At 48.3% G+C, this 12,848-nt stretch overlaps 2 protein-coding genes across 5 annotated transcripts; one reads left to right on the forward strand and one right to left on the reverse strand.

Moving 5' to 3' along the window:
* Positions 1 to 1,054: 1,054 nt before the first annotated feature.
* kiaa0930 lies at positions 1,055 to 7,292 on the forward strand. Of its 2 annotated transcripts, XR_013937110.1 has the most exons (11): positions 1,055 to 1,296; positions 2,238 to 2,386; positions 3,223 to 3,327; positions 3,417 to 3,494; positions 3,592 to 3,693; positions 3,775 to 3,915; positions 4,013 to 4,201; positions 4,288 to 4,447; positions 4,567 to 4,722; positions 5,421 to 5,528; positions 6,289 to 7,292. XR_013937110.1 is itself a non-coding variant. In XM_080518249.1 (10 exons), the coding sequence occupies exons 1-10, from the start codon at positions 1,152 to 1,154 to the stop codon at positions 5,459 to 5,461; spliced, it is 1,266 nt and encodes a 421-aa protein (XP_080374375.1). In that variant the 5' UTR covers positions 1,055 to 1,151; the 3' UTR covers positions 5,462 to 5,766. The 2 variants fall into 2 exon arrangements, 1 of the variants encoding a protein (XP_080374375.1); XM_080518249.1 differs by lacking the exon at positions 6,289 to 7,292 and having other exon boundaries at positions 5,421 to 5,766.
* Positions 7,288 to 10,660, reverse strand: nup50 (nucleoporin 50). 3 transcript variants are annotated; one of them, XM_080518247.1, is made up of 8 exons: positions 10,529 to 10,660; positions 9,711 to 9,783; positions 9,544 to 9,627; positions 9,236 to 9,464; positions 8,718 to 9,145; positions 8,345 to 8,370; positions 8,138 to 8,256; positions 7,288 to 8,001 (listed from the first exon to the last, which is right to left on the reverse strand). In XM_080518247.1, the coding sequence occupies exons 2-8, from the start codon at positions 9,777 to 9,779 to the stop codon at positions 7,802 to 7,804; spliced, it is 1,155 nt and encodes a 384-aa protein (XP_080374373.1). In that variant the 5' UTR covers positions 9,780 to 9,783; positions 10,529 to 10,660; the 3' UTR covers positions 7,288 to 7,801. The 3 variants fall into 3 exon arrangements, with proteins under 3 accessions (XP_080374373.1, XP_080374371.1, XP_080374372.1); XM_080518245.1 differs by having other exon boundaries at positions 8,345 to 8,429; positions 8,573 to 9,145; XM_080518246.1 differs by having other exon boundaries at positions 8,345 to 8,429; positions 8,573 to 9,145; positions 10,513 to 10,654.
* Between the last annotated feature and the right edge of the window lie 2,188 nt (positions 10,661 to 12,848).

Raw genomic sequence — 12,848 nt, forward strand, 5'->3', positions numbered from 1 at the left:
CCGCAGGAGCTAAAGTTAGCCGTTAGCATCTAGATAATTCTCGAGAAATATTTTCTCGGTGCCTTAAAACATAGCACGTGCACGTTATGAAAACACGTTATAGGACCATTAAAAAGTTTTATTCTCGAGAACCAGTCGTCTCGCGGAGCTGTTCTATCGGTTGTTGGTTTAGCAGCAAAGCTAACATGGGTGCGTTCGATTCTGTATCTGTTGAGCGTGGTTGACCAGCTGATCGGAGTAAATTAAAATACTCCATTAAAATAAGATTAAATCACCTTAAATTAATTTGCATTTCTTGGGAAATGTTTAAGTTTAATTTCTCTTTTCACTTCTAACTTAGTTTTATTAATTTTACCTGATTTTCAACACAACTCTTTTGCGGCTTTCATAGATAAAGTTTGATCAAGTCACTTGACAGTTAGAATTTATTTCTCATTTTAAAAGAAAAGTTCAAGTTGAATTGTATTGATTTAGAGAAAAAAGTTTTTTTGTTTTTGTCATTACAACATCAAATAAGATCGAATAAAAACACAAGAGCAACATCATTAAGAAAAAAACAGTATAATTACGTAAGAAATTCTAGTATAGTCATTTATTCTTGTATTGTATAAACTAAGCATTTCAAGCATGTGCAATGTTTCAAAACAGGAAAAATATTTTACAAAAATAAAATTGTCATGTAATATGCTATGGTGTTTCTGAATTGACTTTTAAGTAAATTGTGAAGAAAAGAAAAAAAACAACAACAAAAATGGGACAATGTCCTGAATGTAGGGGTTTTCCGTGTCACTTGATTGTCGGGGTGACGCTCCCTCCCGTAACACCAGCTGCCTGTTCGACCCGCGCGGCGGTGTCCTGCTCCTTTAAGAGCCTCGTGTTTTTCCAGGAAGTGTGAGGGGTGTTTCCAGCTGATCCACGGAGGAAGGACCGGACTCTCCCTCAGCACCGGCCCGGCCCGGCCTGCCTCCGCCTTTCCTCCGGCTTTAACTCCGCCTGACGCGTCGGTCCGGAACCCCCCCCCCCCCTGTCATTGGAGTGTGATCCCCGGGGTGAATCGGAGGGAGAACCGGGGGGAGGACCTCCTCTCCTCCTCCTCCTCCTCTCCGTGCCAGTTAACCGCTCGCCCGGACTGTCATGAGCCCAGTCCGGAGATGGCGTCCTTCCCCGGTTTGTGTAAGCCTGTCGGACCCACGGAGGAGGAGAACGGAGAGCCGGACGGATCCCTGCAGGAGATGCTGAAGGCCATCGCGGACGAGCGGAGCCGCCTGAACAACCGGCAGGAGATCAGCGGGATCGGTGGGTCTGACAGCGGGAGCCCCCCCCCCCCGGGGGGGTGGGGGAAACTGGTCGTGGATCAGGGTCCAGGATCCTGGAGTCCAGGATCAGTTTCACGATCAGACCGGTTGCTGTAACAACAGTCAAAGCAACTAGTTGCTTTGTATTTGCAGTCACTAGTAACTCATCTTCCCCTCAGAGTACCATGTAACTAATCAGTTATTTAGAGTCTACTTTGGTTCCTTTTATGGTTTTTTCCCCACTTTTACAGACAAAAAACCCCAACAATTCCACCTGAACAAGTATTTGGTGGAGAGGGGGAAAAACCAACAACAACTTCCTTTTTAATAGTTAGAAACGTGCAGAAGCAGACAGAGGTGGATATTGGTGATATTCTGTAATAGTGTAACCTCCCTGTATGGGAGAGAAAGAAATAAAGGAGAGTTTTGACATTCTTCCTTCAACAGGAAGCCAATGAAGAGAAGCTGATATTGGAGTGATGGAGAAATGAAAACGTGAAATATAAACATTGGGACATTAGGGGGACAGTTTTGGATTGAGACACAGCAGCAGGTGACCTCGGGTCATGGACAGTAAAGATTTAAAGACAAAACAAACTGCTTGGAGTCTGTTACATTTGTCTTATTTTTTTATTATTTGACGCTGTTATTTCTTCATGAGACTTGTGAGATTCTTGCATGTGAACGAAGTGAATGCTGTATTAAGTGATTAATATAAATATTTGAAACATTTTTCTCCAAAACAAGTTGTTGGGAGCTTAAATGAACAAATACAAATTGAAAGAAATAAATAGTCTTCCTTGTCAAGATCGTTAAAGTTTCATGTGATACCACCTGTGAACATAGGGGGCAGCACTTCCAGGTGATTTTTTCTGATTGTGTGTGTGTGTGTGTGTGTGTGTGTGTGTGTGTGTGTGTGTGTGTGTGTGTGTGTGTGTTCAGGCTGCTTCAAAGATGACCGTATTGTGTTCTGGACCTGGATGTTCTCCACATACTTCATGGAGAAGTGGACGCCTCGACAGGACGACATGCTGTTCTACGTCCGCAGGAAGCTGTCATACGTCAATACACACACCTCGGAGGGAAAGAAGGTACACACACACACACACACACACACACACACACACACACACACACACACACACACACACACACACACACACACACACACACACATCCTGTAAGTGTAAAGGAATGAATCAATCCGGTGGTTCTTATCTATGTTCTCTGAAGAAAAATTGATGGTTCCAGACTTTTTTGAAAACATTTTTTTTATAAAACCTGCATACTGAAAATGGAAAGCGTGAGCAGAGCGACGTGGGAGAACATGGCTGACTGTGGATCCGCGAACAGCCAGAATGACAAAGACTCGGCCAACGACACGACGGAGAGGATGGAATTTGCCAAAGAGCACATTGAATTGGCCCGAAGAGAAACGTTCTCTGGTGAAATGCCTCTCGAAATGTGAGATTGGACAAGACGACAGACCCAAACTCGCCAGTCGGGCGAGCGGCAGCTTCTTGGTTCCGGACCAACGGAGTGAAAGTTGAGGAGTTGGTCGGAACAAGCACGATCCCGATAGGGGGAACTTGATCGAACGCAGAAAAACGTCTTTCTTTGATTTCTGAAGCACGATCAAGAAATGCAGAGTTGTGGGAGCAGCTGAAATTTTTCTAAATTTCCTGTAAAGTTACTAAAAGAAAACAAATAGACTCTTCTTCAGGTTTCGATTCGGAATATGTGATTGAAATAAAAATACATACAAGGATTTTCAGATTTACTTGCGTTTTTAAGCACACTGCTATTGAGTACAACTGTAGGTTGGCCTGCGTTGACGGTTGCCGTGGAAACGTGTGTGTGTGTGCAACTTATAAACACACTCGGTGACTGTGAGAAGCAGGAGGCGTTGACGCTCTTTGTGTTCCAGGTGGAGGTGGAGGTCTACCGGAGGGACTCTAAAAAGCTCCCGGGCCTCGGAGACCCCGACATCGACTGGGAGGAGAGCGTCTACCTGAACCTGATCCTGCAGAAGGTAAGACCAGATCTGAGCCGCCGGGTTCCCGTACCCGGGTCGAGTCCCGGCCCTGGTCTCGGAACCTTCCCCCCTTTTGTTGCTTCCAGCTGGATTACGTGGTGACGTGTGCCGTGTGCACGCGCTCCGACGCGGGGGACATCCACATCCACAAGAAGAAGTGTCAGGTCGGAAACCGCCGCCCGTTAAGTCGCCGGTTCTGGTTCGGGGCTCCTCGGCTCCTTGGCTCCGCCCCTCACGCCGTGTGTCTGTGCTGCTCCGCAGGAAGTGTTCGCCTCGCCCAGCAAACACGCCATGGACAGCAAAGGCGAGGAGTCGAAGATGAGCTACCCCAACATCTTCTTCATGATCGACAACTTCGAGGAGGTTGGCCGCGCCTCCCGGCACGTCGGCCCCGCCGATCGGCACGTCGTCGTGGTAACGGTGCGATCGTGTGTGTGCGTTCAGGTGTTCAGCGACATGACGGTGGGGGAGGGGGAGATGGTCTGCGTGGAGCTGGTGGCGAGCGACAAGAGCAACACGTTCCAGGGCGTCATCTTCCAGGGCTCCATCCGCTACGAGGCGCTCAAGAAGGTCTACGACAACCGGGTGAGAACCCCGGAGACTCAATGCCAACGGCGCTCAGGAAGCCCCTTCAGGTCGGTGTCGGTAATGTTTCAGCGGGTGTCTGTGTGGCGTGCCGCAGGTTAGCGTGGCCGCGAAAATGGCGCAGCGGATGTCGTTCGGCTTCTACAAGTACAACAACATGGAGTTCGTGAGGATGAAGGGGCCGCAGGGCAAAGGTCACGCCGAGATGGCCGTCAGCAGGGTGCCCACCGGAGACACGTCCCCCTGCGGTACCGAGGAGGACCAGGTGTCCCCCGAACACGAGAGGGTGAGAAATCCCCACCCCCCCTTCACCGTGTGACATCACAGGCGAGAGGACGCGGGGCTGACGGTGCTCTGTGGCTCCGCCCTCAGGTGACCTCCTTCAGCACGCCTCCGACCCCGGAGAGGAACCGGCCCTCCTTCTTCTCGCCGTCCCTGCGGAGAAAGGTGCCGCGAAACCGGATCGCAGAGATGAAGAAGTCCCACTCGGCCAACGACAGCGAGGAGTTCTTCCGGGAGGAGGACCAAGAAGGTGATCCCGAACCAGCACTTTGACCCAACGCCTCGCGACCGGAACGAGTCCATCTGGACCGCAACCCGGACTTGAACCCGGGAACCAAGTATCTTGACTTCCCGTTTGCGTGTCCTCAGACCTGCACTCGGCCACCAACCTGCGCTCGCGCTCGCTCTCCGGGACCGGACGCTCGCTGGTCGGCTCCTGGCTCAAACTGAACCGAACCGAGGATTTCTTCCTGCTGTACTCGCACCTGACCTACGTCACCCTGCCGCTGCACCGCATCACCACCGGTCAGACACACACACACACACACACACACACACACACACACACACACACACACACACACACACACACACACACACACACACACACACACACACTGCATCCTGTAGAGTGAAAATGCGTGACGTGTACAAACTTGTTTGTGTACTGTACATCAGTGGTCCCCAACCTTTTTATCACCGCGGGTCGGTCAATGCTTGACAATTGTAGTGCGGACCGGGGGGGGGGAGTTTCGTAGATTGTTTATATTATTGAAGGCTTCATTGCCTCGTCAGAGAGCCGTTCGCCGCATATTATGCAGAGCGGGCTTTGGTCTGTGGGAATCACATGTCGCGATAAATCCATACTTCAAGTAGAACTCCTGGTACTGTCTGTTTAAAAACTTTCTTTCTCTTGGAAGTTGTCGGCTCTTCTTCCGTCTCTTCACCGGCCCTTTTCCCCTTCGAAAAGAAACTTTCCAAATGTTAAATGTTTGGCGCTCAAGTGACCGAGAGATGTAACCGAGAGAATCCGGTCATTTTCCAAAATAAAAGATTGCTCAGACTCAGATAATAAATACAACGGAAATAATTAATTATTTCTTGGGCGGCCCGGTACCAATTGATCCGGGTACCGGTCCGCGGCCCGGGGGTTAGGGACCACTGCTGTAAATGACAGTGAGTTAAGTTGACTGATTGTGTGTGTGTGTGTGTGTGTGTCTCAGACATCCTGGAGGTGAGGCAGAAGCCCATCCTGATGACGTAGCAGCGTGAGACCTCAGAGCTTCACTACCAAGTGCCTCCTGCCTCAGAGACCACCGCCGCGCCCCCTGGTGTCTACACTCAACACTCGCGCACACACACACACACACACACAAACTAGTCAAACCAGCCGTCCGAGAAGTGCCTCCTCCTCCTCCTCCTCCTCTTCCAGCCAGGCCGTCGGTGTGAGCGGAGACAGGAAGTGAAGAAATGTGTGTTAGTGTTAAAAAAAAAAGAAACCAAACAAAATCTGCTGCTTCATCACTTCCACGCAGTCACCCATCAGGGGGCGGAGCCAGAGGACAGAGGATGCACAAGTGGGCGGGGTCTCGGGGGTTGTGGGCGGGGTCACAGACAATTGATGAACCATTCAGGTTCAATTAAACAACTTTCAATTTCAGCCTCAATCTGAGCTGAAGTTGTGAAATCTTTAATAATCAGTCACGTTTCGCTGGTTTTTACAGGAAATGTTAAAGCCGTTACTCTTATTTTGGGATTTAATGGGAAAAATCTGATAAAAAAATGTATTTAAGAAAAAGTTTTAAAATAATAATAAATAATTGAAAATTCAGTCGGTATTCACATAAATAATACTGTAAAGTCATAATTTTCTAAAAGAAAATGTGACATTTTTGGCCACAATAAAGTATTAATTTCTCAAATAGTAAAGTTTTTCACAAAAAATTTATATTAGTTTAAAAAAAGGCAAATTCATGGAAAGTAATCTGGAAAATGCAGCAAACGTTATGGAAAAAATAAGATAAAAAAAATATATAGATGGTTATATTTCTTGTAATGATCAGGAAGCAACGTTTGTCTTGATCTAATTAGAACACGAGACTCCGCCCCGGCTGTCGGACCACCAGGAGGAAGATGAGGATGATGAAGATGATCCGCCAGCAAGTCCACTTTTCACAGATTTTATAAGACACTGAAGAAACACAAACTCCCTCACAGGAAGCTCGAGGTTTTCAAGCTTTATTAATGAAAGGGCGACTCGGACAAAACTGGAGACTTTTAACCTGAAAAACCCGAAGCTTCAAAAGGGAAAGAAACAGGAAGTGACGCTTTTTGTTTGTGTTGTGGGATCCTCAAGCCTTAAGCCTCACCTGGGTGACCTCCCCCCCCTTGATCACCACCTCCTCCCCCCTCCTCATCCTCCACCTCCCCTCTTCAGATTTTTAACTTAAAGATCAAATCTTTCCCGGATGGTTTGTTTCGAGTCGCTCAGCAGAGACGGTTCTTTGAGCGCCGCCGTGGATCAAAGTCCGTGTTTTTCCTCTTCGTGTCGTGTTTGATGGTGAATTTCGCTCACAGGGACTTTGAATGGCGCCCGGCGGATCCCAGGCTGACTAATGGATCCTGATCACTCTGTTAGCGATAGCTGTTAGCGCCTCGGGCTGAATGTACCACACGGAGCGGTTTGATCACGTTTGCACTGTAAAACGCTTTGAACTTTTTTTTTGTATGCTCAGAACATTGACGTGTCATCGATGACATCACAGCTTTTGCTCACTCACGATTAGTGTGCATGTTATCGTCTGATCTTCTGTTACCAAACTACCTTTTTCCTTAATTTATTCAAATACACGTTAGCAGAAAAATTCTGCCAATGTGCGTTTCACTCACGGTGCTGCAGCACCCCCCGCTGGATGAACCAGGTCACTTCACACACAACGCTTAATGAAATTCTGCACTTCTTTACAGTGTTACAATAAAATTTACCAGTGTTTTAGTCCGAAGCTTTATCCAATTTGTAAATCTGACGTACTGTACCTTTAAGAAGTTTTATCCATCAAAAGAAAGTATTGGAAATAAAAAGAAGCAAAATGGTGTTTTCCCTCCTTTTTATTGCGATAAACGTCTTTACGAATGCAGCTGAATGATGACGGCGTGTTTCCTGAAGGACGGACCCTCGGCCACACAAAGGACACTTAAAAAAAAAAAACTAACAAAAAAATAAAAACACGACAGATTTACAGACGTGAGATTCAGCAGAAATCCCTCCGCTGTAATAAATAGTCCCCGCCCCCCCAAAAAAGTTAAACAGTAAAAGTCAGCGCTGGCTGCAGGGGGTAATTTGTAAAACCAAATTGACTGGCCCTTCTTTATCCAGAGCGCCCCCCTCCCCCAAAAGAAAAAAAAAAAATACAGCTGTGTGAGGAGGGAGGGGGGGGTTTAAACGTTTCACAGTATGACCACAAAAGTCATTTGACACAACCGCAAGATCAGAGGGGGCGGAGTCACGTGAGGGGGTGTGGTGTTGTGGAGGGGTGGGTGGGAGGGGCCTGCAGATAAGTGGGAGGGGTCCACAATGGAGGGGAGGGGAGGGGAGGGGTGGGGTTCAGCTCTTCTTCTCCTCCAGGATCTTGTGCAGCTCGTCGGCGTCCTCGGCGGTCTTCACGCGGATCAGCAGCGGCACGGGGGTGCTGGGGCTCTTGTCGTCCAGCGGCGGGTTTGGAACGCACACCACCATCACGTTGTTCTTCCCGACCCGCGAGCACGGCATGGAGGACCCCACCAGGATGTTCAGCATGATGTTACCTGGATGACAGGCGAGTTAGAAACACGTTTGACTGTGTGTGTGTGTGTGTGTGTGTGTGTGTGTGTGTGTGTGTGTGTGTGTGTGTGTGTGTGTGTGTGTGTGTGTGTGTGTGCTGCACGGCCTCGGTTTGTTTACCCAGGTTGGTGTCGGCACGGATGACCATCTGCGCCTTGCCCTCGGCCGTCTCCTTCAGGTGCAGCGTTCCGACACCTTTCTCCTTGAACTCGGACTCTTTTTTGTAGAACATCTTGCACCTGCGCACACGGATCGGCGACGGGACGTGAGCGGCGGCGACAATCTTTTTAACTTTCAGCACGAGAACAGGAGGGAACGCGGACGTACTTTTTCGAGTAGAAGGCGTCGTCTTCCTTCACCTCCTTGACGTCGGGTTTGGGCGGCTCCTCCGACTCTTCCGCGTTCTCGTCCGCTGAAAACATTGACAATCCGATTCAGTGGTGCTCGTTTCGAGTTCATCTTTACAGACGAGACTAAAAGTGTCGAGCTGCCGACTCGACGCTTCACCTTTGACCTTAAATGTGCTCCACCTCACTTCCTGTGCTCTCGACTGACCTGCAGGCTGTGCGTCGTCCGTCTTCGCCCCGCTGAACGACGGCGGCGCGGTGGCTCCTCCGAACATCGAGGGGCCGGACGATGAGGAGGTGGAGAAGGAGAAGCTGGGGGCGGAGCCTAAGGAGCCGAGGACCGAGCTGTCAACCTTCTGACCAAACTTGAAGGAGACTCCGGTGGGGAGAGCGGAGGAGGTGCTCTTCTCTGTTTTACTGAAGGAAAATGGGGAGGCGGAGGGAGGAGCAGCAGCAGGAGCAGAGGAGGTGTCAGCATCCTGCTTCTTCTCCTCTGCGCCTCCGTCAGCCGGCGTGGCGCCATACTGCTTCTCGATGGAGGCCAGGTGGCGCTCGTAGTCTCTGAAGATGGGGTTGAGGTCACAGAGCGGGTTGTCGTTGACGTGTTTGGTGATCCAGTCTCGTACGGACACGTTGAGCGCCGTCAGCTGCCGCCGGTATTCCTTGCTGCTCCCCCCTGCTCCTCCCGCGGTCGTGCTGGAGCACGAGGTCTGGGGCGGCGGCGGGGTGGAGCCGTTCGTCTGCTTGGTGTCCGCGGGGGCAGGGCTGGTGAAGGTCAGACCTGAGAGGAGGAGGAGGTGGAGTCGTGAGAGGACGACGACAAGACAGGAAGTGCACTCCATGGCAACGGAGAGTGGCCATGTTGGCTTACCGGGTCCAGTGGAGGAGGTGGGGAGACCCGAGAAGCCTCCGAATGCCGGAGCGCCGCTGCTCCCGTTGGTCAGACCTAACGGACTTTTGAAGCCGCCGCCGTTACCGAAGCCAGAGAACGCCAACGACGCGCCTCCCGACGAGGCCCCACCCCCGGCGGGAGAAGCCCCGCCTCCAACCGAGGCCAGAGAAAAACCTTTAAAACCCTTGAACGCTCCGGCTCCTTCGCTCTGAAACACAAATCCAGGAGGAGTTAGGAGGCGAGGAAGAGGAGGTGAGGAAGAGGAGACCGGGTGGAGGAAGAGGTACCTCGGGGCCGGTGCTCCTGCGTTTGGCCCTCTTGATCGCTCGACTCTTCAGGACATCCTGACTGGCGAGTAAGAACGTCCCCGCCTGATGAGGAAAACACAGGCCACGTGTCAGCAACTCACTTCCCGTTTACTTCCCAGCATGCAGTGCGGTGGAGCGGCACTCACCTCCTCGCCCTCCTCCTCCTGATCCCAGTTTCTGTCCGTCAGCTCCTTATCAGCAATCCTCTTCGCCATCGCCCTGAAACACACAGGCCGCCATTGTTGTTATTGTCCAACCACTCGCTCATGTGCACAACTAATTACCAGTGTTATTTTAGTAGCTGGGAGATTAAGTTTTGTTTTGAGGTGGTCTTATTTTACATCCAGCTGTGGCTTTTCTCGGCCTGCTGCGGCTCAGTTGGTATAGTGATCATGTCGCAGGTTCAATTCCCCATCTGCCCCTGTCCATATGTCCTTGAGCAAGACACTGAACCCCAAATTGAGTGGAAGGATTGAGTTCATGGCATGGTGTGTGGAACGACACCATCAGTAACCTGGTAAACTGCAGGTGACGAATGATTGGTTTCAGACATTTTAACACTCTTTGTCGAGGAAAGTTAATCGATTAGTTGAAGCTATTTGTGTTTGATTAAATATCACTTCATAGCTAAATCGCCTTTTTGAGACCCGTTCGTGTAGCTCAACCTCTGGATAAAGTTCACCGTGAGGCAGGTAACTACCCCAGGTTAGCGCCCAGGCACACCTTCCGCTCAGGTAAAGAGCGTCACTGAAGTCTTTACTAGGTTAATAGTTAACTGGTTACTCTTGTTATTAATGGCAGTTGGAACAGTCCCCGTGCTATTAGCCTGTTATATTAACCGCTGTGCTAACTGACCGCGTCATGAACCGGCCCGCTCGGTTAGCATTTAGCCGCTAACGTCGCGTGAAACGGGGATAGCCGCCGGTTCCGGGTTCGTTTTCTGCCCACCGTTAAATTGACGCACCTCCTTTGGAATGTAGATTCAGATGTCCGCCTTTAATTGTACACCTCACGGCTCCGGGCAGCTCTCGGTGCGTCTCTACCGTGTGATAAAAGGACCGGCTTCGAGGCTAAAAGCGTCCCGCACACACCGCCATTTTACAGCGGCTAGTATATCCGCGTGTGTTCCCGCGCCCCGCCTCTACGCGCACGCGTAGCAGCAGCCAGCCAGCCGGGGTGCCTGGGATTTGTAGTCTGTTATTAATGTGCAGCAGCCGCCATGGAATAATCTGCAAAATGTACAAATCACAATAATCATGACAATCAGTTCGAAACTAGAAGATAATTTGTCCTTTGCTGTTAAATTGTTAGCCTTTGAAGTCTTCTTATTTGAAGTCTTTAAAAAGTTGAACCTTATGTAGAATTTTCACAGGAATCTGAAAATGAAGTAAAACAATTTCCCCAAAAACTTGTCACACAATTTCTGCCGGAACTTTCTGTAACAGAGACAGACTTTGAGCTGAAATTCCTTAAACTGTTAATAGTTAATAATGAAACAATATTAGCGCTTAATCAAAGTTTATTTGAGGAACATACATAGCCTAATTTAGTTTTCTAGTCACATGTCATTCCATTTGTTGGTACAGAAAAAACGCATTGGCCATTTTTGCATGTTTGGGGGCATAAATCATCCAAAAACACAATGAAGAGACCATTTTTGTTGCCTTCACTTGAACGTAGACTATTTTTTGCCATAATACTAATGGATTTCATGAGAAAAATTGTCCATTTTCATTCATTACAATTTTATTCCACACAAATGTCATTTTTCTTATTCAGAATTTGAAGTGTGTCATAAGACATCTGGCTAAAAGAGATGCAAACTTTACATCTTTTAGCAAGTCTTCTTTTAACATATTTTTTGGTGTAGATGGTATGGAGCAGGGCAGCAGATGGCTGCTCTCCAAGCTTTCAGTGCTGCCAACCAAACATGAACAGGTGCTGCAGAAAGACGGCAGCGAGCTGAGGGCCCGAGCGGCCGCGGGAGGCCCCCGGCCAGCTGGCCACCAGCTAATGGAAGGAGCAAGAAGGAAACAGGAAAGGAAACAAAGAGTAGCTCCTGGATTTTGTGTCAGGAAAAACAAACAAACAAAAAAACTTTACTACACTTCCACAACTCAGATCTAAAAGTCACAGAGTGTTCAAAAAGAGACCTTTACCTCAGGTACAGTAAAGGTTTACACAGGTTGAAATATTGCGAAGGAACTTAGAGGGACGTCCAAAAGCAGGCTGGCGTTTGTCTTAACTCAACACTGAGAAACACTGTAGAAGGTTAATGGGGTATGTTTTGTGGCATGATTTCGTCTTTATGAGCTCAATAGGATCCATTTCAGAGATTTATTTACATTTATGAGTGTTATTATGACCCTGTCACAAATACAATCTGTGGTCATCAGAATCATTTTAGTGGTATTATGCATATGCTTCCATCTGCACAACGAAATTGCAGTTGGCAGTCCGGGCTTTCAGCAAAAGAACAAGCATAAAATAGACTTTTAAGAAGGTTTAAACACAATAAACTATAGCAATACAACCCCTACTGGATCATATCAGCATTTTTCCTACTGTGGCATTGTTCAAATAACTTAAGTGATATGTGTGATTTGGACAAACAGGATTTATTTCCATTTTTGAAGTTCAGGGACTATTTTATCTAAAGACATTAAAAGGATAACTCACAGCCTCACCTTTCTGAAGGTGGACAAATATCATGTAAAAAAAATAATGATGAGAGAGAGAGAGAAAGAGAGCTGGACAGAGAAATAACACAATAACATACTGTGTGATTAGATTCTGTATCACATCGGAACGGAAATGAGAAGAAACTGACACGGCAATTTTTTGGAGTGAATGTTTGAGAGTTCAACTGCTAATCATGAAAACAACAGACAAAAAATACTTTATTGTTCCTTAGTAGATGAGACTTCAGATGTCTTGCGCTAGCTGTTAGCATGCTAACTTCATTGCTTAGAGCAGCTGGACAGGAGAAGTGACTGTGGTTCCATTTATTTTACTATTGAGACGTTAATGGCTACATGATGTACCTGAGAGTTCAGACCCACCTGGTCATTGTTAATCAGGAAAAAAAGGGGGTTTGTTGACCCCTCCGTCGACCCTCCCTTAGTGTACTCAGTGTGACCAACAGAGGGCGCTGACGCACCTGGTTAGAATTCTACTGATAATGTATCGACGTGTTGTTTTGAGGCTTTTTCTGTGTTTTTGTTGTTCTTTGGTGACCTTTTTGCAGCAGTGATGCTTTTTATTTTTTTTAACTTGTGTGTTTT

This window comes from Blennius ocellaris (genome assembly GCF_963422515.1).
Source record: "Blennius ocellaris genome assembly, chromosome: 22".
Lineage (NCBI taxonomy): Eukaryota > Metazoa > Chordata > Actinopteri > Blenniiformes > Blenniidae > Blennius > Blennius ocellaris.

Bases quoted from the DNA above. Each gene is read 5' to 3' on its own strand.
- kiaa0930 (XM_080518249.1), top strand. From the start codon at position 1,152: ATGGCGTCCTTCCCCGGTTTGTGTAAGCCTGTCGGACCCACGGAGGAG. The intron at 3,328-3,416 runs GTAAGACCAGAT...TGTTGCTTCCAG, and splicing joins TGAACCTGATCCTGCAGAAG to CTGGATTACGTGGTGACGTG. The intron at 3,916-4,012 runs GTGAGAACCCCG...GGCGTGCCGCAG, and splicing joins AGAAGGTCTACGACAACCGG to GTTAGCGTGGCCGCGAAAAT.
- nup50 (XM_080518245.1), bottom strand. From the start codon at position 9,779: ATGGCGAAGAGGATTGCTGATAAGGAGCTGACGGACAGAAACTGGGAT. The intron at 9,465-9,543 runs GTACCTCTTCCT...TTTGTGTTTCAG, and splicing joins GCAGGAGCACCGGCCCCGAG to AGCGAAGGAGCCGGAGCGTT. The intron at 9,146-9,235 runs GTAAGCCAACAT...TCCTCCTCTCAG, and splicing joins CACCTCCTCCACTGGACCCG to GTCTGACCTTCACCAGCCCT.